We start from the raw sequence: 27,525 nt of genomic DNA on the forward strand, positions 1-27,525 counted from the left end.
ATCTCAGGTACATGTAAAGGAAAATTCAAATAATCCATTATTTTTTAATGAAGAAAATACTAAAAGAAATAAAAATAGGCTTTTTTTTATTAAAAGAAGAGCGTATAACTATTTTTTAAAAGAATGCAGAGATGTGAGACTTTTCAAAGACTGAATAATTCTACCCACTGTTGTGGCTTGAGTATCATTATAAAGTTAGATTCTAGTCTTAAATACTGTGCAGACAAGGAGAAAGACATAATAATTCCATATCCTGTAGTTTATTTGCTAAGAGAAAGGAAACATAGTAGTAATAGAGACACAACAGGAATCTTTTTTTAATCTGTCTTTCATACATTTCAATCACAACTCATCAGGGGTTCCAGAAACTTGATAGAATGCCCTCTACGTAGAGACCATTTTCTCAAAAACCTTTATATTATTATTATACATATTAGCTAGGTAAAATGCTTACAAATATTTATATACAATACAGAAATTAAATAAAATATTCCATTACACTTTGACAAGAATGTCTCAGTCATATTGAAAATTCTAATTACAGTATTACAGCATTTTTAGGGCTACATAAGACATAAGAGATTTTAAATGTAGGACCTAGAATGTCTGAAAAAGTGAGTTTTGTTTTCCCATTAGGAACATAGAGTGATAAAATAGAATGCTCTCTTGAATTGCAAAGATAATTCTCTCAATTTCTCTAAGGAGGTTTTTCTTTAAAGAAAATCCCACACCACAGGAAAGCATTGAACTGAGAATGGCTTTGCCAGGCCCCATTCATTCTTCTGCAGAATTAATATGCATTGAATAAATAAATAAGCCTAAATAGAACCCCTGCTGTTTGCTAATTATGCTAGATACTAGCCACAAAAAGATTACAGAGAAGAAATATAGTTCATATAGGAAAATATAGTTCACATAGGAAATATGCCGTTTTGTGTTACTCTTTTCCTGAGAGAACCGATTCCCCCAAAGAATAAATGAATGGACAAAAAAAAAAAAAAAAAAAAAAATCAAACATTAAGATGTTTATAAAAACATTTTTTCATACTGAGACTGCAAAATGCTGTTTTAATTTTTTTTTATCTTCATAATATGGCAGGTATAGCACTTCTCACCACCTAATACCAACCACTGTAGCTGCTTAGTGAAATATATTTGCTATCATGTATTATTTTCTTTTCTTTTCTTTTTTTTCTTTTCTTTTTTTTCTTTTCTTTTTTTTTCTTTTCTTTTCTTTTCTTTTCTTTTTTTTTTTTTTGACACAAGTTTCACTCTTGTTACCCAGGCTGGAGTGTTCAGGCAATTCTCCCTCAGCCTCTTGAGTAGCTGGGATTACAGGCACGCACCACCACGCCCAGCTAATTTTTTGTAGTTTTAGTAGAGACAGGGGTTTCTCCATGTTGACCAGGATGGTCTCGATCTCTTGACCTCGTGATCCACCCGCCTCGGCTTCCCAAAGTGCTGGGACTACAGGTGTGAGCCACCGCGGCTGGCCCATGTATCATTATTTTCTAATGGTTACTAATACTTCCAAACTCCCATAGAAAGAAACTGAAATTAATGTATCCATATAGACTACGATAAACTTGTCAACTACTTAATATATGACCAAAATATATTTCACAATATTCATCAATGTGATTATAAGGGATTATGTGGGCTTTTGTAAGAATTAATAAAAATATTTGTTTATGTTAAAGTTATTTATACTTCCTGAAGAACAGTCTAACTACTCACACAGTTCTGAGTTCACATTTTTTAAGGTAACAATTTTTCATGACACTTTCTGAATTAAAACATCACTGAAACTGTTGGTGGGAGTGTAAATTAGTTTAACCATTGTGGAAGACAGTGTGGCAATCCCTCAAGGACCTAGAAATAGAAATTCCATTTCACCCAGCAATCCCATTACTAGGTATATATCCAAAGGATTATAAATCTTTCTACTATAAGGACATATGCACACGAATATTCATTGCAGCACTGTTTACAATAGCAAAGACCTGGAATAAACCCAAATGCCCATCGATGATAAACTGAACAGGGAAAATGTGGCACATATACACCATGGACTATTATGCAGCCATCAAAAACGATGAGTTCGTGTCCTTTGTAGGGACATGGATAAACCTGGAAATCATCATTCTCAGCAAACTGACATGAGCAGAAAATGAAACACCACGTGTTCTCACTCATAGGCAGGTGTTAACAATGAGAACACATGGACACAGGGAGGGGAGCAGCACACACTGGGGTCTGTCAGGGGGAAATAGGGGAGGGACAGCGGGGGGTGGGGAGTTGGTGAAATAGCGTAGGGAGAAATGCCAGATATAGGTGATGGGGAGGAAGGCAGCAAATCACACTGCCATGTGTGTACCTATGCAACAATCTTGCTTGTTCTTCACATGTACCCCAAAACCTAAAATACAATTTAAAAAAAATTACTGAACCTTAATAGAATTGAAATTCCTATATTTCCAATTACTGTTTCAGTCACTTAGCACAGGTAATTTATGAAAATGGCAACCTCACAAAATCTAAATTAAAAGTTAGCTTTACTTAAGAGGTAAAAAAATCAGGGCAATTCTGTCTCAATTGAGAACAAAAGGAGGTCTTTGTATATTCATTTCCATCTGCCAGCTTGAGGAAGATTTTCTCTTTTTAAAGATTCTTTAACAGTTTAAATGTAGACTATATGAAGACTCTGAAATGTCCTTTGACATAAATACTGAAAGGTGAAAATTGGCCAGGCCATGTGGGGAAAGCTGCTGACAGTGGCTGTTGCTCTAGTTCTTATATTCTAAAGGAGGAATTAATTGTCATATCAAAATTTTCTCTCGGTCTTTTCCAGACATGCTTCTCTTCAGTTTGAACTAGTTTTGTGTGACTATATTTATCCCATTACATGAAATTAATCATTAGAGGCAAGATTTGTAATTTAGGTTCTTTCTAACCACCTACTGAAGAATAAGACATTACCTGTTTCCAGATCTTTAGAGATTACGTGTGGAAATTAAACTTAGATCCAAACAGGATGAAGATGGTAAACGAATCTTATCACAGTTTAAAAAGAAAATGTATAGTTAGTGCCTTAAGAAAGGACAACCCTATTTGAACAATGAGATAGCTAAGTGTAATCTTAGCATCTCTGGCATTCTGTACTACATCTGTATGATATGGTAATCTAAATTTGAACAGATGCCCTGCATGTTATGTCAATGTTTGAATTGCTATTATGGCTATGAATCAATATTTCTTTGTAAACATCCTTATTTCAAGTGGCTTGAATCACAACCCTGTGGTTAAATACACAGACTCAAGTTTAACTGCCTGATTTCATAACCTAGCTCCAGCATTCACGAACCGTATCTTTGGTTACTTACTCAATACCCTATTGTCATAGTTTTTACCTTTTCTTAAAAGAAAAGGTAACCATTGTCTCATAAAATGGTAAAGAGGAATAAATGTATTAATGCTCTGCTTGAACATTAATTTTAATTGGCTGTTGTCATTTTCAGGTATACATTAGATCTTGCTTTCTTATTTCTTTTTTGAAGTCAAGCAGGTCATGCAATATACTAAAATGTAGACTAGGTGAATAGGATGTCAAGTGGAAAATAGGGATTAAAAGTAAAATAATTTGAGCCAAAAATCTCTTTGCTTCTACCATCAAAACAACTCAAGCAAAAATCTTTGTTTTTGTTTTTGTTTTTCACATATATTCCCTTTGCAAACATCAGAACATCATAGAAGGATATCTTCAAACTGAATTGATATTACTAATATTAAACTCAAAACAGTTGTAAGTAAAATATTAGCATTTCATTTGATCTTTCACAAATCACTCATCACTAAGTGATGTCTTATGTTTACATTAAAAGGAGACTCTAACGCCTGGGGACACAGAGGGGGCAAACTAGCTATGTGCCATAAACTGCAGTGAGCTCTTAACATATAACTTAATCATTTCAAAAATGCATGAATACAGATTTTGATATCATTGTATTAAAACACCAAGTCATGGAAATATCAAATGACTCCTCCACACTTCACAACCAGTATGTATTACAGTTTCTAAATCTAGGCACCTTTTCTTTTGGTAACTGTGAGCAATCATTTAATAATACATAGTCTTAGTAGCAAACCTAATCTAGGGTTTACCTTTTGATCTTTCAATAGGGTTTTAATGTAACAGCTTCTTACTCCCTCATAATTTTCCTTGGATTTCAAGTGTGTCTAAATCCAACCTCACGTTCCACTTTTCCTTCCATTTCACACCAGTTTAGATATTCTAATATTTTAGGCTTTTTTTTTCTTATTAAATCAGATTATTAAAACAAAACCATTTTGCATTTGGCTCATCTTTAAGATACTTAAATTGTGTTTTTTAGATTTCCAAATGAGTCCTATTACTAGATTATACTGTCAGAAATAAAAACCAGTGGCTGTCAAATTTGAGTGTTAACTTGAAAAGATCGTTAAATCTGGTTGTTGGACCAAATACCAGGAGTTTGTGATTAATTAAGTCTTTATTGGGGCTGAGAATTTGCATTTTAACTATAATGTGAAACACAGATGTAGACCAATATTGTAGATTTTGAAGATACTCTCAATTGCTGTTTTCCTGTGAATACTAAATACTTTTTTTTTTTAAGTATTATAATGGGCATTTTTTTTCTTTTGTATTCTTTAACCCTTGAAAAAAATACTACACTAACAAAAATCTATAAAGATAGGGGTTGATAAACCTTCCATGCTAAGTCTAGTGTTTTGTTTTTTCTACATTGTTTAGTTACATTTCTGTATTTCATAGATAAGAAAGTATGTTGTTGTGGAACAGGAGGCTGTAATAGAATTTGTAAGTTACAATGATTAATATTGTTCACTATCCCTTGGCAAGCTGGAAAGTAGCATAGACTTCTTGGCCAAATTACCTAAATTCAAATTCTAGCTCTACCATTTCTTAAATATATCAACCTATGATTAAATTACTTAATCTACCATTTCTTAAATCTATCGACCTGTGATTAAATTTTGCCATGATTTCTTCATCTGAAATATGGAAATAATAATAGAAATATTCCATTAAGTAGTTTTTGTATATATAGTTTAATATGTGTAAGACACTTAGAGAAATAACTCAAACACAGTGAAAGATAAATGAAGTCTAACATTTAGTTTGATGATGAGATTTGTGCTTTACACAATGTAAATGTTTTGCTTGGCAGGGTTTACTAACTGATAAGATGTGATGGACATAACATTTAGGAGACAAAATAAAATTCAGATTTTGGCTAAAGATATTTTGCATTTCTTTTATTTATTTTAATTCAGTTGCAATATTCCTGGCAGCTTTATAATTGAAATATTTCTAATAGAAAAAGCCTTCAAAAATATCATATTAATGAAGCATCAAATAGACATGAGAAAATGATGTTTTATTCTTAATAGAAATATATTTGAATCCTTTAATAAACAGAGGACTTGTAAAACAGCCTGCAAAATCCACCTTTGTTTGTAAATCAATTTTTAATAGTGGTTCGTGTTAACATTATAATTGAAATATAATCATCAGAATAAATCAATTGTTTGACTGCACATATATTTCAATTTATAATTTTGGAGAATACTAGTCATTTTCTGCAAGAATGGGTAAGAGTACAGTGTTGTAAAGGTAATGTTTTAAGTGATTATAACAAAACTGGTATAAACAAACTAGGAAAATTAAATACTGTACCACATATCATTATGTGGTTTTCAGAATGTTACAGTACCTAATTTATAATAATTGTATTACATGTATGGACATTTAACCCATTTGAGAGTAACATGCTTACTGTGAATCTTCAATAAGCTTTTTGTACCATTACCCAGCTGAATAGAGAGCAGAACATCTTTGCTCAAACAGCCAGTAAACAAAGTCAACCCTCAGCAATCTCAAGCATCTAAAATAAAATAGAAAGAATAGAGTTAGGCAGTATTGCATCCTGTGTTTATGTTCAAACTTAATATAGAAAGGGATGTTGATCCATAAGGTTTAAATCAGAAAAGAAATATTGTTCTAAATATTATTCTAAAGATGAATTAACAATAATATAGAAACTAGATTGACGTTAGCAAGATGCAAAACAAAAGGAGTTGTTTACCAATTCAAAAAGTAATGCTCAAATCAGATGAGATATGAAAGAGTCCTGATGAGTACACAGTAGCAGCGGATGGAGAAGAAATATAACAGATATTAAGAAAGCAAGATAGAAGACCGCCAACTGAAATTAAGTATTACCTTCCTTGCCTTACAACTTCGAAAACTGAGCGTGAAATAATAATTTCATCAAATACTTGTCTACTAATGAATAGAATTTAAAGTAAATTTCTTAAAGATACAAAAGAATAACATGTATTTCTATAATATGTATAATAAAATATGCAATGTATACAGTAAAGTAAGCAAAAAAAAGCACATAAATTTCAAACTGGTTAATAGAAAAATGATGAATTTTTAAAATAAATGAAAAATGAAATAACTCTATATGGAAATAGAACATAAAAAATGGCAAACACAAAGTGCACAAGTAAAAATAATTCCAAAGATATCAATAATCAAAATGAATATAAATTGACTAATTTCATGAATTAAAAGACAGAGAAGCTCAGATGTTAAAAATCTGTTTATGTAGGATCAAGATAATATACTTTATATCAGATCAATATATTCATCATTTTTTTTACCTTACACAATATTCCCCATATTATTCATGTCTTCTTTCACATTTAGACCTCAAACTATAGTCAACCACTGAGAAGATTTCATAAGGAGTCTTGGGATTCCTTCCATTCCTTCCATTATTCAATAAAATTATTTATCTTTCTCTTTACGAGGTAGAATTTGTGCTGACCGCGGAGTTCAGGTGAGGGAAGCTTTCGACTAAGTTAAAAATGGATTTAGAAAATATATGCTTTATCATTTTGGTGGAAGTAGAGTTCTATAGCATATTCTACTCATAATTAAATTCAAAATTGAATGAGTAATTTAAACAAAACATTGTTGAGTTTGGTGTTAAAATAAGGTAGAGGGATACACATTTTAAACTATATCCTCAGGAAAATGATCTAGGAGACAAAATTGATTCTCTAATGAAAGAAAATCTGAATTTGTACTTTTTCCTACACATATGCAGGTTTTCAAAGAAGATTTACATCACAAACATTTCTAAAAGTTTTAGGGAACCAAAGAAGACCCCCAAAAGCCAAAGCAATCAAGAGAAAGAAAAAGCTGGAGGCATCACTCTTTCTAATTTCAAACTGTAGTATAAAGCTTTAGTAATCAAAACAATATGGTACTGGCATAGAAACAGATACACAGACCAATTGAACAGAATAGAGAACTCAGAAATACATTCAAACGTATATGGTCAAATGATAAAGGAGAAAGAATAGTCTCTTCAGTAATAGTGCCAGATAAACTGAATTTCTTCATGCAAAAGAATGAAATTAGGCCCTTATCTTATATGCAAAAATAAACCCATATCTGGGTGGGATGATGAATTATTTATTTGCTTGGTTATAGTATCAATTTCACTGTCTACATGTATATTAAAACATCATGATGCATACATTAAATATATACAATCATTTTTTAAAAGAAAGGAAGAAAAGGGTCCACTGACAGGAAATAAAATCTCGTTTTAACTCATTTCTTTTATATCTCAAGAAAATAATAGGGACTTCCTCTCATGAAGTGCTCAGCCTGTTAGTGTCTGTCTGTTTCATTGGTATTCTTTCTGGTCTTCAAATTACTTAGCCCTTTCAAATACAGATAATTTAGTATGATTTTAAATGAAGGTAGACAATTGAGGGGCAATATAACAAGGGTAGACAGATGAAATACAGTGTAATATATATATATATACACACACACATATATACATATATAATATATATGCATGGTTATATAGATGGACGATTGATGGGTAGATATAGGTATAGTTTCTTCAATAAGCTAGTTATGTTTATGTGAGTACGAAAATATAAATAGATGATATTGAGAGATTAGAGAAAGGTACAATAGTTTATCTTGGTATTTAATTTGTGACTTTTTATTAAAATTTAATTGAGTACAAAATTCAATTAAAGAAACTGCAGATAATATACAAATGAAACATAAATAATTCTTACCATTAACATGTCGTGTTTTAAAAGAAGAGGAACACACGTTCTAAAAATTAAAAGGTAAAGACAGAGAGCGAGAGAGAAAATGTGATTTAGGAATAGAGGTTTAAAAGGAAAAACAAACCATTGCCCTCCGAGCCCACATGAGGAGGGACACTCACTAGTTTGTCCCTGTATGTATACAAGGCATTAAAAGTGAATGAGACCTGGGAGGCAATTCATTGATAAAAGCATATTTTTCTGCAGCTCCTCTAATTTAATTCAGATTTACAATTACTTTATAGGCACAAATAATAAAAAGTCCTAAATGCTCAAGACATGTTTTGCTACATACCTACTAGGTCAGTGTGAATGAGGAAGCAACTAAGAAATCATGGTCTAGATTTAACACCTGAACTAACATCAAGCCTCAGCTTTTCCTCTTATAGGGAAATGACCTGAATCGACTTATTTAAAATCTGAATCAGCGGGTCTCCATCTTGGCTGTACATATAAATCATCTAGAGTGCTTTGAAAAAATGCTGATGGCCAGGCTCCACCACAGATCAATTAAATCAGCATTATGCAGCAGAGGCATTGCTTGTTTTAAAGCTCCTCAGGTGACGATAATGTGAAATACATGCTAAGAACCACTGCTTCTGAGAGACCTATTTTCTCATTCCGTATGCCTTTAAAGCAACTTCAAGCTGTGCCCAAACTACTCTTTGTGGTCTGAATTAACCTGTTTGTCTTACTTTCCTGACCACTCTCACTAGGTGATAGGACTTTCTTGTATATACCAAGTAATGTAATATCCATTTTATCTATTATATTAAAAATGGTTTCTCAGCCAGGTGCTGTGGCTCATGCCTGTAATCCCAGCACTTTGGGAGGCCAAGGTGTGAGGGTCATCTGAGGTCAGAAGTTTGAGACCAGCCTGGCCAACATGGCAAAACCCTGTCTTTACTAAAAATATGAAAATTAGCTGGGTACAATGGTATGCACCTGTAGTCCCAGCTACTCAGGAGGCTGAGGCAGGAGAATCACTTGAACCCGGCAGGTGGAGGTTGCAGTGAGCCCAAATGGCACCACTGCTCTCTAGTCTGGGCAACAGAGCAAGACTCCATCTCAAAAATAAAAAAAAATAAAAAAATGGTTTCCCCAAAGGCAATCTTATTTGACAAAACGTTATTTCAATAAAAAACAAAATTCAAGCCACTCTTTCATTCCTTAAAAAAAAATGAATGACTTTACTAGCATATCAGTGTTACATCAGCCATCCTTTGTTCTGACACTAATATATCCTGAATTTATGTAAACTATTGGTGTCTTACACTGTATTTGAAATGCATTTATATGAACAAAGTTAAAGTGTCACAGAATCATTAGGATGTCACTTCACCAGCCGGAAACCTCTATGGCTGTATTTTGCTCAGGCCTGCTAGGCTTGTTCTGCCCACTTGGCCTGGCATGGTACCGGGTTGGACCCCATACATGCCAAGGGTTAGCCAGGCATGGAGTGGTGATGGGTGTGTGGGTGAATGGGCACAGGGTCTGGCAACTGGACACAGCCAGGCACATAGGCTGCTGCAGCAGAGCAGGCAGCTCCAGGCACTGGTCCAGGTGTTGGCTCTGTGTGAGGCTGTAGCTGGACCAGATGTACTACACATGGCTTCCTCTGAGGGCACATGCATCTGGACAAAGGAAATGCCATAACACCCAGAAGCATGGAGACACCAGGAACTGCAGAAACCCAAAAAGGGTGTCACAACCTTGGTTTACGGAGACCCTAGGTCTGGGCTTCATGAAGGGCCATAGCTCTTCTCTCCTCGTTACCTGAAGCATGACAAGCAGGGGAGAGGATGTTTCAGCCCTGTTTGTGTTATAGCTCTTTTAGTCCCTCCATTAGTGCGTCCCAAGTTCTTGTCCCGTGTTCAGGAAGAGTAAGGTACATAGACAACCAGAGGGTAAGCAAGGCAGAGAGGAGTTTCACTGAGCAGCAGAACAGTTCTCAGATGAGAACAGAGCTAGGTAGCTGTATTCACAAGCACATCATCCGATCGAGTTTGCAGCTTCTGAGGAGAAGAGACCCACAGTAGGTAGGTCTTATATGCAACCAGGCCTCCCTTCCTTTTCTCATGTTTGGCTGAGTCTGGGGTTTTCATGAGCTTCAGAGGGGAGGAAGTATGTGCTGATTGGTCCATTGGAAGCTGTGGGTGGACCAGGAAAAAGCATCATAAGTTCTCACTCTGGTCCTTGAAACCAGCAGCCCAGTCCTCAGGCTTCAGGCTTGGGGTGGGGTTTCACCAGAGACCTGCCCTTTCCACTAGGAGCCTGCCTTTTGCAGCTGTCAACCTGCCATCCATGATGTCCATGCACCCACACTATTCATGCTAAGGGGTGCTTAGAGGCCCATGCCAAGTTGCCCTCAACCTCCCAGTGATCCCTAGCCCTGAACCCTCCTCCTCTAGCTTCTTTCCCTGCTTGTCGGTGGTGTCCAAAACCAAGAGGGGACTGAAGCAGCAGGGGACTGATATGTCAGCACTGCCTTGAAGGTGCACACACTCAGCTAGAGCATGACAGTGCCTAGGTTTGGCCTCAACTTTGCTGTAAAACTAGAGAAGGCACCAGGAGTGGAGAGACACCAGGCAGCAGGAGTTCGCATTTCCAAGCCTACTGGGGATGGTGGACTTCTTTGGGTCCCCAAGAGTGCAGGGATGTGTGGTCTGCAGCTGTGGCTGGGTGGCTGCAGCTGCAGCTATGCCTGGCAGGGTGGGGCTTACAACCTACTATTTTGGAAAAGGCCCTGGTTCCTGCCTGTTCCCAATACCTGCTGCATGTAGCCCTGGCCATGCCTCCCCCACTGCAGCAAATGTTTCTGCAGCTGCTGCCCCAGATGGGCTGTTGCTGCCATCAAAAGGATCTTTTAAATCAAGATATTAATGAAAATAATGCTGTATTGGAATTCAGCATTGAATATATCTATAGCAACATGATTTTCACTCATTCTCAAAAACTGTACTTAACATTTTAGCAAATCAGATCAGACTCCTCCCACCAAAGAATAACCCAGGAATAATTTTAATGAATTTTATGCTGATATCAACCTACGTGCTACCATTGTATAAATCTGAAGTCAGAAGACTGTACCTCACAGCCTGCTGTTGTAAATAAAATATTATTGGAACACAGCCTTGCCCATTGGTTTATGCATGGCTGATGGCTGTTTTGCCCTAGCACAGCAGCTCTGAGGAGTGGTGGAAAAGATGATGTGGGCCAGGAAACCTAACATATTTACCCAATGGTCCTTTACAAAAAGAGTTTACCCAAACTGGCTATAGATTAATTTTGTTTTAATCTGTAATTTAAGATACTAGACTTTACTAATTATCTCAAATTGTTCTTTGCCAATATATCTAATAAAACAAAAAACAAGTTATTTGTGAAACAATTCTATTCCTTATATATTTGAAATGTGTGCAATTGATCTCTTAATGTGTAAATGATCTCTTTTGATCAATTTATTTTCTCTCCATCACCCTCCGTTCATTTTTCACTTCCTATTTTTTATCTTCTATGGTACAATTTTCCTACCTCCCCAATTCTTTGGACTTCTCGAATGCTTGCCATCTTTCCCCAAATTAAGTGCTAAATTTTTCTTTGCTTCTCTGGGACCAAGTTTGGGAAAGATCATTCAAGGATGATTTGAAGGCGATTAAAATGTGATAAGAATGCAGTTCATGCCTCACATAGCTTGCTGTTTTGTCTCTAGATCTGGCAAACTTTCAAAAAGATGCACTCGTGCTAGGGACATGGTCATGAGCCACATACTGAGTACCAGCCCAAATATCATCAGATTTTTAGGGTGCCATGATCAGATAATAGCAGGAATCAGTGGGATCATGTGCTCCTGTCTTTTGAATGTTAGTACAAAATGCATGCTACGAATGAGGAAAAAGTGAAATACAAAAAGAGCACCTTCTTAAATGGGCATGATATTGACTAAATCTGACACTATTTCCATTTAAACTGAGTCTCTAGTTTACTTGTCTATCAATGTTTTCCTTTAATAACTGTTTTAAAGCAGGATGTTCACAGTATTTTCATTACTATTGTAAATGTTGTTAGTTGATCTCTCTACATTAGTTATGCAACACTATGGTAAGGTAATATATATGATCTATAAAACATTAGATGCATCCTCACAAAAAAGCCCCTCATTAGAATTCATAATTAAAAGCTTTCTTCCTAGTGTGAAAATGAAAATGATGAAGCAGGGTTACTATAGCACTATGCACTGTGCAAAGGCACCTGGTCAAGGCAGCATGTAAGTGGGGCTGCAATTCAGGCTGCCCTGTTCTTGCCAATTCAGAAACCCTAGAGGAGGTTTATATTCACTGGGGTGTAACAATGCTATCTTCTTTCCACAAAAGCTGTGCTTACTCCCAAAGTTTTGTACCCAATATTGTGTACAGTCAGGTGGACACCTTTCTTAAGTCACAGTAAGGTGCTGTAAAGTCTTAACTGCCATGTTAGAAGTGCATGACAATTTAAAAATGTTTTGAATCTAACCAGTCAAAACATTATGCCTTCAGGAAACAACAGAAGCCAGATCCTAATTATTTTTGTTTACTTTGTGCCTTGTAAAAATTCCTACTTATTATTTCTCCATCATAACACAAAGTGACAGTGTTTTCTCCTTGAGAGGATGTTGCAATATTAAAAATAATAAGATCCTATTTAACATAAACTGGTAGTATAAGTACACTTGTTTAGAAAGGTGAAAATTAATTCAGTTACTGAGCTCTACTTTCTTGAAGCTTATTTTCTGTAGCAATAGAGAATGGACAAATCAAAACAAAAATGTACTTTATATGCTTTCTATCTGGATTATGTTTTCATTTACAATACTTTGCTGAATTTATTGAAAATATATTCATATTGACCTTTGTGAATTTACTTCTGTACATTTACTTATATATTATATAGGTAAGAGCAGTTTGGCTCTCTATTAGGCCTTTGTTCTTTTCTTTTAAAAAAGAACGATGCATTTAGAGTGTTAAAGAATAATTTTTAAAATAAAATCATGACTAGCATATGGATATAAATGAACACAAGTTAAATATTAAATTAGCTTATTACTTACAAAGAAAGTAGGCAGATGATGTAATCAACTAAAAGAAGGCAAAGAGCCACAAATGTGTATGAAAAAAATGATTGTGGTAATGAACTTCCAAATAGAAATGGACCTGGCTCTTTCAGAGAGTGAGGGAGAGAAAAGTTAATCGAATTTCTTCCATTCAGAATTCATTTGCACACCTATAGACAATAATTTTTTTTATTTCTATCTGTTATCTAAAATTTACAGGGCAATAAAATACCTCAAAGGCAACGGAAGGCTAGAATTAGATAACCTAGGAAGCCATACTCTAAATAATGAATATTTTTAGATGACAATATCTAGTCATCTCTTTGCTACCCCAACCTTTTTTACCGAACATCAGAAATCAGTATATGATCTAAAGAGATTTCAAGTAACACAAAATGACAATCATAAGTTACTGTTATTTTATTTTAATTATGGATCCCAAGAAGAAAAAAAATGTAATTTAAGAAAATAAAATATTACTAAACTATGTATTTTATATTAGTGTACAGATGCAAATATATAAAACATAGTTATGTGAATATTAATCTATGTCATCTTAAAAGAGAGAATATTTTTGTTTCCACTGTTTATAAATAAATAACAAAATCAATACATGAAATAGATAACAATTTGATGTATATGCGAAGGAAATAAATAAAATCAATACATGAAATAAATAAAATTTTGGTGTATACGTGAAGGAAAAATCTAGTTTTTCTGTTTCCACAGGAACCTTTGAAATTCAGGCATTGTTTTGTTTTTATTTTCATTTTTGTTACTTCTAAGACATGGCTTTGACCTGTCACCCAGGCTGGAGTGCAGTAGCACAATCATGTCTCACTGTAATCTCAAACTTCTGGACTCAAGTAATCCTCCCACCTTAGCCTTTTGAGTAGCTAAGACTATAGACACACATCACCACACTCAGCTAATTTTTTTTTTTTTTTTTGAGAGATGGGGACAGGGTCTTACTTTATTGCCCAGGCTGGTCTTGAATTCTTGATCTCAAGGGATCCTCCTGCCTCGGCCTCCCAAAGTGCTGGGTTATAGGCATGAGCCAGAATGCCTGGTGCAGATGTCGTTTCAAAGTGTATTTATGAACTAATTCTTCAACTCACCTGTGAAACTGAGTTAATAACAAAAGCTTTGTCACAGAAGACAAAATATTGCATATTCCAACATGTTATTCTTAAAGAGTTGAACTCATGGAAGTAGGGAGTAGAATAGTGGAATAGTTAGCAGAGGCTGGGTAGAGAAATAAGTTCTGGGATTCCACTGCACAATAAGGTGACCACAGTCAGCAACAATGAATAGTACACTTCAAAATAAGAAGAGAGAATTTTGAATGTTTGCATCATAAGGAAATGACATGTTTTTAAAGTGATGGATTTACTAATTATATCCATCACTGGATATATGATTTGATTTGATCATTACACAATGTATATATGTATTGAAATACACTTGTAAAGATGCATAATTATTATATGTTAATTAGAAACAAATAAAACTTTAAAAAAAGACTCTGCAATTCATTTTCATCTGACAACATATATGGAAAGGATATATACTTAAGTAATTATCTTCTGCTATTTATGCACAAAGTGAAAATTAGAAATTTTACATCTCCCAGCTGACATTAGAAATTTCACACATTTTAAATGATTTTTTTTTCTTAAACACATTTATAAGTTATATGCTTTTCAGTTGCAAAAAAAAAAAGTGACTTGAGAAAGGCAAATTAATGAAAAAGCAGCTATTCATGGTAAAAATTATCTTGACTCTATCTTTGGTAATGTAACTTAAAGACTATTTCTGAACATGTCAATACCATATCAAAGGAGTATATTTCTACATGAATTGTTGCTCCTGTTACTAATGTAACCACAGATTTTGTTCTATGTATGTTCAACAAGCATACAGAGACACTCAAACACATATCCTTGCATATGGTAAATATCAAAATGTCAGCTAGGTTTTACAGAAAACTTTTTTTTACTTCAAAGAAGAGCAACATCTCTTTTTCATCATATTTTTCCAGCTGATTTGCAATATTTATATGATATTTTTCCTCATCAAGAAATAGACTTTAGAACCTAAAATTGAATGTCTAAACCATCTTCATTTATTCTTCCACCAAACTAATCAATGTTTTAGCAGTCTTCTTTTTAAGTAGTCTGTGGAATATTACTCCTTATAAAGTGTGCATGGTCATAATTCTATCATGATGACCTTCACTTCACACTTTACAAATGTTCTCTTTTATTAATCTCATTTACAATCATGCCTTCAACTGTCAAGGACTCATCAATCACTCACAAGTACAATTCAACAAGCATTTCCTTTCTTCTAAGCTACAGAGCTTCAAAGCTATCAAATTCTATTTTCTGTTCTCTTATCAAGATCTCTACCAGGATATTCCACAATTACCTTAAACATCTCATTTGTAAATTAATTTGTCATTTTCATTATATTTACCTACTAAAGATATATTGAATACCATCAATACAAACTGAATTTCTATTGATGCCATCACAGTAACTTAAAGTAGAAAATGTCAAGTATCAATTTACTCTATATCCTACTATTCACTTCTACATTTTCTATTTTCTGAATTTTGTTAAAACATGATGCATATTCGTAAGAAAGTGCACAATTAAATATATATTTGTTTATCTTGCAAATGTGTGAATAAAATGTCAGATATGTAATGTGTAATACTGAGAAATTAATGTTGGCATTTATAATCTTCTAGAAGAAAAGTGATGGACATTGGCAGAGATGTTATACATACCAGCCATTCTTAATACATAGTATATGTATGGATGGTATTTGAAATTTCATAGGAAAATAGAGGTTGCATTATTTGGAAATGTTGCAAAGAATCATCATGAGATGATTGATATATGGTAGAGAATGGCAGATACATGTCTAGCTGAAGAAATCTTCACTTGACCATTTAACTATACACCAGAACCAAGTCTTACTGGAGAACACTGAGTAATTCTTTTTCTGGAGAGACACAGATTGGTAGAATCTCTTGTATTTATTTGGTTGGTCTGGGGACAATTAGGAAGTAAAATGCTAGCATCCAGTCTATGGCTGACTAAAATAGGAACTCTCACAAGACTCTTACAGGACAACATATCTCAAAGATTGGCTGTACTTAAAAGAAGTAATCGGCTGGGCGCCGTAGCTCAAGCCTGTAATCCCAGCACTTTGGGAGGCCGAGGCGGGTGGATCACGAGGTCAAGAGATCGAGACCATCCCGGTCAACATGATGAAACTCCGTCTCTACTAAAAATACAAAAACTTAGCTGCCATGGTGGCGCGTGCCTATAATCGCAGCTACTCAGGAGGCTGAGGCAGGAGAATTGCCTGAACTCAGGAGGTGGAGGTTGTGGTGAGCCGAGATCGTGCCATTACACTGGAGCCTGGGTAACAAGAGTGAAACTCCGTCTCAAAAAAAAAAAAAAAAAGTAATGACAGTTAACATACAGTTCTGACAACCTAAGGGACATGACTTTTTTCAGGTTACATCTATTCAGATTCTTTTATTTATATGTTATTGTGCTGATATCAGATTGAATAAGGCAACTTTGCCCACTTACATACAAGATATTTCTTCCCCAGTGTAACATGCTCTCTCTCTCTCTCTCTATATATATATATATATATATACACCCACTACAATGATTGAGCCTACATAAAAGCATCTAATATAAAATAACAACAATGCTATGAATGTTGATATTATGTTTAATATCACATGCTAGTATTTTAGTATTTACAATTATATAGAATAAATTAGATGTATTTTGGAATTTTTTTTTTTTTTTTTTTTTTTTTTTTTGGTGTTAGATCTGATAGGATAAAGACATGGCCAGAGGTCAATACGCACTGATAAATATATTATCTCTTGTTTGTTTGGTCAAAGAGAATGAAAGTGTAAGGAATATAGATGAATAAACTGTAGAAGAAATCCTGTATTTCATTACCACTTTCACATTTTTTCTTGTGATAAGTGAGAGAAAGAATGCCTGAGATATTGAGGCAAGGCATATATAAACTCTTGACAGATATATTCATTGGTTCAAAAAACAAAATACATTTATGTTCACAGACAGGAATTTTTAACTGCAAACTGGCCAAAAGTCCCAGGGCTTAGGAATACACTTTAGAAGAAAATTAACCTGAACCTCAACCTTTAACTATATATAAGGTGAGCATTAAACTTGATGCTTAAGGAAGAGTGCTATATTCCTATAAAAGTGCATTTTTGGATTTAGTCCAAACCAAGGCACTATGCCTTATGGCTGCTTGATATACATTTCTCATCTAGCTGCGTTACAGTTTTTCTCTATGGCTGTCGTTTATCAAGCTTGCCTTGTAATTTTGTCACCATGTGATTTACAACTTTTGAAGTTATGAGTTACATTGTTAGATGAATAAAAAAACATGAGATTGGAACAGTCTTGTTGAGTCGTCCCTTTCATTATTATTTAGTTGCTCTAATACTTTTTGGAGAAATTTAAAAATCTTATCAACCAAAGGCTCTTTCTGTTCCAGTGTAGATGACAGAGAAAATATGATTTATTATTGAATATGCATGTCAGATTACATGTAGGCAGGCTGTCCTCCTGAGACTGAATCCTGGATAGAATTTCACATAAATTTGCAGAGTAAACAACAGTAAAGCTCTACATTTGTACAAGACAAATGGATGCAACTTGTAGTTTCTGTACTTCGTGAGAAACTTTTGAATTTATTTTTGAGATACGTGATTACCATTCTATGGAGAAATGTTCTGCAGATCTTCATGTAAAGTCGAATGTTGAGTCTATTATTGGGTCTATTGTGTTTTCAAAGATACACTGTGGCAAATGGTATTTACTTCTTGACATCATTATAAAGATTAAATAACTTAAAATCTGTAAAACACCTGGAACACTGCCAGCAATATGATCACTGTGCAAATATTGGGTTAAAATTTTGTTGTATGCCTATGATTTCATAGATGTGGATAGCATATCTTCTATAACATGAATAGAAATAATAACTTTTTCATTGAAAGTCATATATTTGAATGATGTTACAAGTTGGTAAAGAAGATAGATTATTTAGTGTTTAGGAGTACTAAGAGACTTGCTCTTAGTAGAATCACATGCATCTTTAGACTACATTTGCTATAGTCATAGATTCACATTTTTGTAATTTGGTTATTTAAAAAAATATATTTAAGTCAAATTCATAAAAAAGTCAAAAAATATTTAATATGTTTTTACTCCCAAAAGTAATATAAATTCACAGAATTATAAATCAACATTAACAATATTTATAAAGCACAGGCTGCTACAACCAAAACTCTTAAGACCTATGTAGCATAATATATAAGACACAATTGGCATGGTAAGGTGGCTTACACCTGTAATCTCAGAACTTTGGAAGGTCAAGTGGGGTGAATCACTTGAGACCAGGAGTTCAAGGCCAGCTTGGCCAACATGGTGAAACCCTGTCTATACTAAAAAGACAAAAATAAGTCTGGCATGGTGGTGTGTGCCTATAATCCCAGCTACCCAGGAGGCTGAGGCAGAAGAATTGCAGGAATCTGGGAGATGGAAGCTACAGTGAGCTCAGATCAGGCCACTGTCCCCTAGCCTGGGCAAGAGAGTGAGACTCCATCTCAAAAAAAAAAAAAAAATAGCTCAGCATGGTGGCACACACCTGTAATCCCTGCTACTCAGGAGGCTGAGTCATGAGAATTCCTTGAACCCAGGAGTCAGACGTTGCAGTGAGCCAAGATCATGCCACTGCACTCCAGCCAGGGTGACAACAGAGTGAGAATCTGTCAGAGAGGAGGAAGAAGAAGAGGAAGAGGAAGAAGAAGGAGGAGGAGGAGGAGGAGGAGGAGGAGGAGGAGGAGGAGGAGGAGGAGGAGGAGGAGGAGGAGGAGGAGGAGGAGGAGGAGAAGGAGAAGGAGAAGGAGAAGGAGAAGGAGAAGGAGAAGGAGAAGGAGAAGGAGAAGGAGAAGGAGAAGGAGAAGGAGAAGGAGAAGGAGAAGGGGAGAAGGAGAAAAGGAGAAGGAGAAGGAGAAGGAGGAGAAGGAGAAGTAGGACAAAGAAGAAGAAGAGGAAGAAAGAGAAGAAGGACAAGAAGGAGAAGAAGAAGAGAAGGAGGAGGAGGAGGAGGAGGAGAAATAATACACTTACCCTTACATTTTACTGGCCTTGCATGTGACATGCAAATTATTTATAGATAGGTTACCCAGAAAACAAAATTAGGAAAAAAACTTAATTTTCAAACTACTTAACAGCATTAATTTTCATATATTCTATACAAGACATATCTTTTTGTATGAAGTGTATTATATTTTCCTGAGTTTTACTCTAAGGATAATGATTTAAAAGGTTATTAAATTCACCAAGTATTAATGCATTTGACTAGTTATGATTGCTAATATGATAGATAAATTTAAATGGTATTTTCCTGGGGTAAAATAAATTTACGTTTTTTATTTAAGTTTCTACATATTCTAGATCATCAGTTTCACCGTTGTATTGTGCTTTGTTTTATTTTGTTGTGTTTTCTGCCCATGTTCTCTGCATTGTTATGATTTGCTTTTGTGTTTATGAGTGGTGGGAGGGGATGAAGAAAGGAAGTGATAGCTAAGTTGCACAGAAGATCCAACGGTGTTATATTTGATGAATATAATTGGAACCCTCAGAAATATTTTAATTAACATTTTCTGAGGGTTAAAGGAATAAAGTGACCTGGAAACCAGAACATCTTTATTGAAATTCTAATACATAATCACATTTGCTAAACTAAAATATCAAACTAATTACAAGGTGGCATATAATTGACAAGTTACATCCTAAGTAGCAAAGTGTTTAGGGAATTAATTTGTAACTCACAATACTTCCCATTTATTTCCAGTAAGATTGATTCCCAAAATTAATCAGTAAGCATGTCAAATTAATCACATTTTCACTCATTATTTATTTAACTATTCAACAATGCTTACGGCAATATTAAATTAAGCCAAATCAAATTTTATGTGTGTAGAAAGTGAAGGTAGGATAAAGGAACTAAGGTCTTGTAAAATATAATCACTTACAAACTAAAATAATCCCCTCTAAAACAAGAAAGAACTACCATTACACACTTATTAGACTGATGAAAACCCAAAACACTGGCAAAACGAAATCACAGCAAGGATATGGAGCAATAGGAAGTTTTACCCATTGCTTGCTGCAATACAAATGGTAGACCCAGTTTGGAAGAGACTTTGACAGCTTCTTACCAAACTAATTGTGTTCTTACCATATCCTGCAGCAATCATGCTTTTTGGTATTTGTTCAAATGAGTTGAAAACTTAAATCTATACGCAGAAACCTTCACACAGATGTTTATAGCAGCTTTATCCACAATTGACACAACCTAGAAACAACCAAGATGCCTTTCAACAGGTGAATGGATAAACTGTGGTACATCCATACAATGGAATATTATTCAGTTATGAAAATAATTGAGCTATCAAGCCATGAAAAGACATGCTGGAAACATAAATGCATATTACCACATGAAAGAAGCCAATTTGAAAAAATCTACATACTGGATGATTCCAACTATATGACATTCTAGAAAAAGTAAAACTATGGAAAGAATTAAAAGATCAGTGGTTGCCAAGGGTTACAGAAGGAGCGATGAGTAGATGGATCACAGAGGATTTTTAGGATAGTAAAACTATTCTGGAAATGATAATATAATGGTAGGTAAATGTCATTATACAATTGTGAGCGCCTATAGAATGTACACCACCAAGAACTTTAATATGCTTAAAGTAGCATAAGTTGAACTATGGATCTGGAGTGATAATGTTATTCAATATTGGTTCATCGATTGTAACTCTGATGTGGGATGTTAATAGTTGGGAAATATCTGCATGTGTTGGGGGGAAAAGGATACATGTTGGGGGAAAAGGATAATGTTACTCAATATTGGTTCATCGATTGTAACTCTGATGTGGGATGTTAATAGTTGGGGAACATCTGCATGTGTTGGGGGAAAAATTTCTGCTCAATTTTTCTGTCAGCCTTTTACACTAAAAATCAAAATCTTAAAAAAAAAAGTCCCTGTGTTTATGATAATCATGGCTTGTTAAATGTGCTATGTTCAAACGTGGTATGTGTAAGTGTATTTGTGCTAATGAATCCCTAGAACTAGACTAGTACCTGAAACACAGTAAGCTTGCTTTAATATTACATATAACTGTAGTATACTTAAGTAAAGTTCAAATAACACAATACAATTTACACTTTTTTTCTTTTTGAAATATAGGTATATGTTACAGTTTAGTTTTAATGCTGTTTTTTAAAAATTATGTTCACGCTACTTTGAACCAAGATAATTTTGATTTCTTGGTATACATAGTTTCACAACTTATAATTAATATAAATGTGATAGCTTTCCACATTGAATTTGATTTATATATGCATATTAAATAAATCAGCTGAAGTTTTGACACCCTCCTCATGCTTTAAATACAAAAGATTTATCAAAAATTTTTGTGTTTTATTAGCAATTATTGAATAATTCTAGGAAAAATACTTTCTACATACATTAGCTTAATATACAAATGGAACTTACACAAAATAAAAACAGTAAGTTTTTATTCTTTGAGTTTCTAAGATTCCAGCTTATATTGGAATCAAACTAATCAAATTCTTACACTAAATTTCAAAAAAACAAAGCATGGTTTTCTTTTACACTTTTGATTGAATCTTTTGTGTTGAAAGGAATTGGTACGTTTTACTGGAAGATCTGAGGAAAGGATAAAAGTGTAATTTCAAAGAGATAAGAACAAATTGCAGCCTTTACAAAAACATATTATACTAAGAATAATTGGTATAATCTATAATTTTTAGTACTCAAAACTGATGATTGCATTCTCAGATGCATAAGGTGTCCTTGTCCTCAGTTCTGTGTGACTTGGAGAGGCACTGCCAGCTACCCAGGTGCAGGCATTTGGGTGTCAGTGATTCTGCATCCTCGAAGTCCCCACAAGGCCAATGGATTTTTCCAGCCCTTAGGATGACTCTGAGTCAAAAGTCAGCACAGCCCTAGAGACACTGAGTACATGAGAAGGAAGATGCTGTATAGATACCAGTAAATAAGGATTTTTGTCATGTTCACCAGTATATTCTGTCTCTAGAACAGGAATAGCAGAGGAGATTTTGCACTGGTCTCTCAGAGCATGAAGTGAATCTAGGAAAATGTTTCTTTTCTTTAGCTATGCCAATCTCACATTGCCTGTCAATTAACTTAAGAAAATGGTTATATCAAAGTAACCATATAAACAAAAGAAAGAAAACTTCTTTCCTTCCTGTTTGGTGCTATTTTTGGATTTTGGGAAGGGGCACAATTTCTAAATGTCTATTCTTCTTTATTAATCACGCTAGTTCTTTTTGTTTCCTATCAAAAATTATAAAAAGGATAGTACGTTTAACATTTCCAAATTCTCACTTTGTATTTACCTTTTTGTAAATACAAAGTGAGGAATTAGAAATATTAAATATGTGTTACCCTATCCAATCCATTGTAATGTAAAATTTGCACCATTTAGTCACTAGCATTTTTCTTTAAAGCTACTAATTACCTCCAGTTTAAGGACTCCAATGGACATGTTTTGTTTATCTTACTTTTACTCTCAAATGCTTTACATTTCATCATACTCTATTTCTAGAAAAGTTCTTTCCCTTTGGCTTTCTATTAAATACATTCTAATAGTTTACATGTTACCTCTTATATACTACATTTGTGTTTGTGTGTGTGTGTGTGTGTGTGTTCTTTCTCCTTCCGTAATATAAACAGTGATATTGACTAGAGTTTATTATTATATCTGTCTCTCAATTTACAAATTACTCTTGGACAAATTATGGAATCTATATGATATTTAATTTTAATTATTAAATAAAATAGTTGAAAATAAAAGCTCAATTCTGAAAATGAGCAAAGTAAAATTAGTGGATAAAAGGGAGATATGGCACGTATGTAAAAATAAATCTGCCCTTCCTAGCTCTGTTATCTAGAACAAGTTATTTTACATCTTTGTGTCTTTGTTCCTTATCTGTAAAATGGTAGTACTCATACTGATTTTCTTTTTGGGTTGTTGTGAAGATTCAATATGTATAAAATGGCTTAATATATGTAAAGTTTCTAGCACGTAGGAAACTTTCCTTACATGACTTACATGCACTCTATTATTAATAACAGTTATACCTATTTATAACTAAAAAATCTGTGACAGAATTGTTTAAGCTAATAAAGTTTACAAAAATTTAAATAATTGCTTACATTTGTACATATTTACAGAATATGAATGCCTTAACTGCAATGTTTTTATTGTTATTTTATTTGGATTTCCAGCAACTACCCCAATTGCTGTGCTCGAGAAGAAATTTACAGCCGTTTGGGAAATGAAGCGATAGTGAGAGTGTTATGATGATCACACTGATTAGATAAGATCAGAATTAGAGTGGAGCAACCCAAATTCTATCCTTTCCCTAGTTTTAAATATTAGTGAAAGGTTTTCAGTGTTTAATTCCTGTTTTCCATCCACCTTCCTCCAACATTCTGATCTCCCCTTTGCCATTGGTCAAAGGTCAGCCCCCAGTTCCATATGGCAACCACTGGCAGATGATAGAAATGAAGGCAATACAGGTCCAGGGTCATATACAGAAAGCCAAGGAAAGGCTATTGGAATGATGTATAATCCTTTTCAGCATTTTTTCATCACGTATTTTTCTCCTTCCTGATGCACACCTGTGCACTGATAAACATGAGTTCTCTATTTGAAGGCTCCCTTTGTGCTGCTTTCTCAGATACCAAAATTGCTAGCAATGGCTATGGATTTGATTACTTCTCTCTTTTGTCAATGAGTTTCTTGCTATTATGAAAACATATTCTTATGATTATTCTTTAGTGAGAACAGAATGATACAAAATTGACTTAATCTGCAGCACAAAGTTTACATTTTGTTGTGAGAAAGAACTTGTTGACAGGATTGCTAGAAATGAAAAGTGCTGAACAACAATAGTAATTTCACTGTCTTTGAAAAATAGAGACAGTCTATCATCTCTCTGGAAGAGATTGTTTTGTATTTTGTCTCAGAAAAGAAAGAGATTCAAATACTGTTTTGCAGCCCCATGCTTCTGAGACACATATTTAAATATCTTTAGACATTTTCTTTTAAAATTGTAGATGCTCTTAAACCTAATTGTCAAAATTGATCATAATTATAAAGTTAGGATTTTTTTCCTAAAATATGTTATAAAAAATCTCAACTAATATAAAACCTATTATTTTATTTTCAAATTTTATTATGCACTGCATTTTTGTATATTTCATATCCCACTTACTATCAGCAGTATACATACCATTTCAATACACCATTTATAAAGGCATCATCTTGAGGCCATTGAAAGTAATATGATTTTCTCTCACATAAAAAAAATTATGTGAAAATATCAGAGCAATTTATTTATTTATTTATTTATTTATTTATTTATTTATTTATTGAGACGGAGTCTCACTCTGTCACCCAGGTTGCAGTGCAGTGGTGCAATCTCAGTTCACTGCAACTTCTGCCTCCCAGGTTTCAGGGATTCTCCTGCATCAGCCTCCTGAGTAGATGGGATTAGAAGCACCTGCCACCCTACCAAGTCAATTTTTGTATTTTAGTACGTGTGGGGTTTCCATGTTGGCCAGGCTGGTATTGAACTGCTAATCTCAGGTGATCCACCGACCTCAGCCTCCCAAAGTGCTGAAATTACAGACATGAGCCACCATACCCAGATGTTATTTACTTTTGAGAGACAGTAATCCAAGAAATTATTTTCACTAACTATGATGTTCTCAATATTCTGCTGGTTATTACATGGAAAGTGTTAAATACCTGTCATTCAGTCTTGCTTCAGTAAGCTTATGATTTAGCTGTGGAGAGGCAAACTTAATACTTTAAAATAAAAAGTGCAAATATATATCACATTATATGCCAGGGTCTCTAAAAAGAGAAGAATGAATATCAGCACAATAAGAAAACCCTGTTAGAAGAATACTAATATGAACTTAGTGTTATTAAGAAGTCAGAATTAAGAAAATAAATTTATTTTGTTTTTTCGTGAAGCTTCATACTGTTCTTCATAGTGTTTGTACTAATTTACATTCCTACCAGCAGCGTACAGGCAATCCCACTGCTGGATATATGGCCAAAAGATAGGAAATTAGAACATCAAATAGGTATTTGCACTCTCATGTTTATCACAGCACTAGTCACAGTAGTCAAGATACGAATCAACCTAAGTTTTGATCAGCAGATAAATAGATAAAGAAAATATGGTATATATACATAATGGAATCTTATTCAGTCATAAAAATGAATGAAATCTTGATAACTGCAACCACATGCTGGAACTGGAGGATATTAAGTGAAATAAAACAGGCATAAAAAGGCAAATATCACATGTACTCACTCATATGTGAATTAAACTTAAAAAAAAATGAATTTATGGCTATAGAGTAAAATGATGATTACCAGAGCTTGGGAAAGATACTGGTGGGGGTGATGGCGGGAGAATAAAGATGAGTTGATTAGTTGAGTACAGAATACTGTTAGAAGGAATAAGATCTAATGTTCGGTAACAAAACAGGTCAATTGTAGTTAGTCATAATTTATCATATATTTCAAAATAATTAAAAGCTGGATTTGGAAAGTCCCTAAACTAAAAAAAGTCATAAACGGCTGAGATGATAGATATCCCAACTACCCTGATTTTAATCATCGCACATTGTATGCCTGTATCAAAATATCACACATAACCCATACATATGTACAGCCATTATGTATTTGTAATAATTAAATTTTAAAAATAAAATAAATGTAAATATATGTGTATGAATGTAATCAATGCAAATCCAAATGTCTAAAACATATTTCAGATTTAAAATGTGGGATCATTTTTTGGAACTATATAGATATGTTTAAATACAAACTCTAGAACAATTTAATTCTTTGCCTTCAGCAATTCATTTCACCTCCTTGTACCTTATTTTTTACACCTATAAAACATCAATACAGAGATATAGAGTGAGGATAAAAACTAAAACAATAAATTTGGAGGCTGGAGCCAGCTGGAGCTATCATGTTTTTCTATGTCCCTCATAGCATCAATGCCTTCCTCATAAACAAACCACACTGAAATATGTTGTTATCAGATATGATAGAGATAACAGTTTTCTATCTTACCATGGAAATAGCCCATTTTATTTTTCTTGTACAAGTTGTAAATAGTGCAACACTAGAAAAGTAAAAATTATGCACATAGCATGTTATTCATAAAATAGCCTCTTTTATTAATAGACATTAATAAAATAAACGATTTCTTTTCAATAATATTGCTTTGAAAATAACTAGTTCTTTTCTTACAGGAGATAAGTGCAAGACTACTGAATACAGCAAGATGAAAAATATGCTCTTAGATTTACAAAATCAAAAATATATTATGCAAGAAAATGAAAATCCTAATGGCGACGACATATCTCGGAAGAAGCTATTGGTGGACCAAATGTTTAAATATTTTGATGCAGACAGTAATGGACTTGTAGATATTAATGAACTAATTCAGGTATGATTAGTGACTGCATTAACAAACTTACTGAAATATGGCATGCACATTATATTTACTTTTTTCAATTTACTCTATAATGATAAAATGTCTAATTTGAATAATGGAAAAGTATGGAAATAACATTTTTAAAGCAATTTGACTATGTCATCAGCAGTATTAATTTCAAGTAACATTCATATGGTGTTGGACAGATTAAAAAGAGATATCTATTTTTGATAGATACCTATATCTCAAATACCTCAAGAAATTACAAGTTCTCTATCTTATAGAATTTATAATATCTCACCTAATATATTCTGGAGCTCATGCAATGTTTAACTTTCTATAAGTCAATAAAAGCTGATTTATCCAATATTCAAGGGCACTACTGAATGACAACTGAGCATATTTGTAACAAAATGTATATAAATGATTTAAGATAGTTGAATCACTGACATTCCAATATGCCTTCAATAATTAAGGACCAATTACAGAATATTCAATTTGGTTTAGTAGTAGAAAATAAAATAAGGGAGATGGAATTTCTTCAAAACTATACAA

The 27,525-nt window shown here is 33.8% G+C and overlaps 1 protein-coding gene across 5 annotated transcripts in view; it reads left to right on the forward strand.

Annotated features, from left to right (window-relative positions):
* The window catches only part of FSTL5 (follistatin like 5), a 790,158-nt gene that overhangs the window by 363,464 nt on the left and 399,169 nt on the right, over window positions 1–27,525 (forward strand). For all 5 annotated transcript variants that reach the window (XM_074396781.1, XM_039479107.2, XM_039479105.2 and 2 more), the window contains one exon: window positions 26,786–26,982. In XM_074396781.1, the coding sequence (XP_074252882.1) occupies window positions 26,786–26,982 (197 nt within the window). The remainder of the gene's footprint in view (window positions 1–26,785; window positions 26,983–27,525) is intronic.

Source organism: Saimiri boliviensis, chromosome 3 (genome assembly GCF_048565385.1).
Source record: "Saimiri boliviensis isolate mSaiBol1 chromosome 3, mSaiBol1.pri, whole genome shotgun sequence".
In the NCBI taxonomy this organism is placed as follows: Eukaryota; Metazoa; Chordata; class Mammalia; order Primates; family Cebidae; genus Saimiri; species Saimiri boliviensis.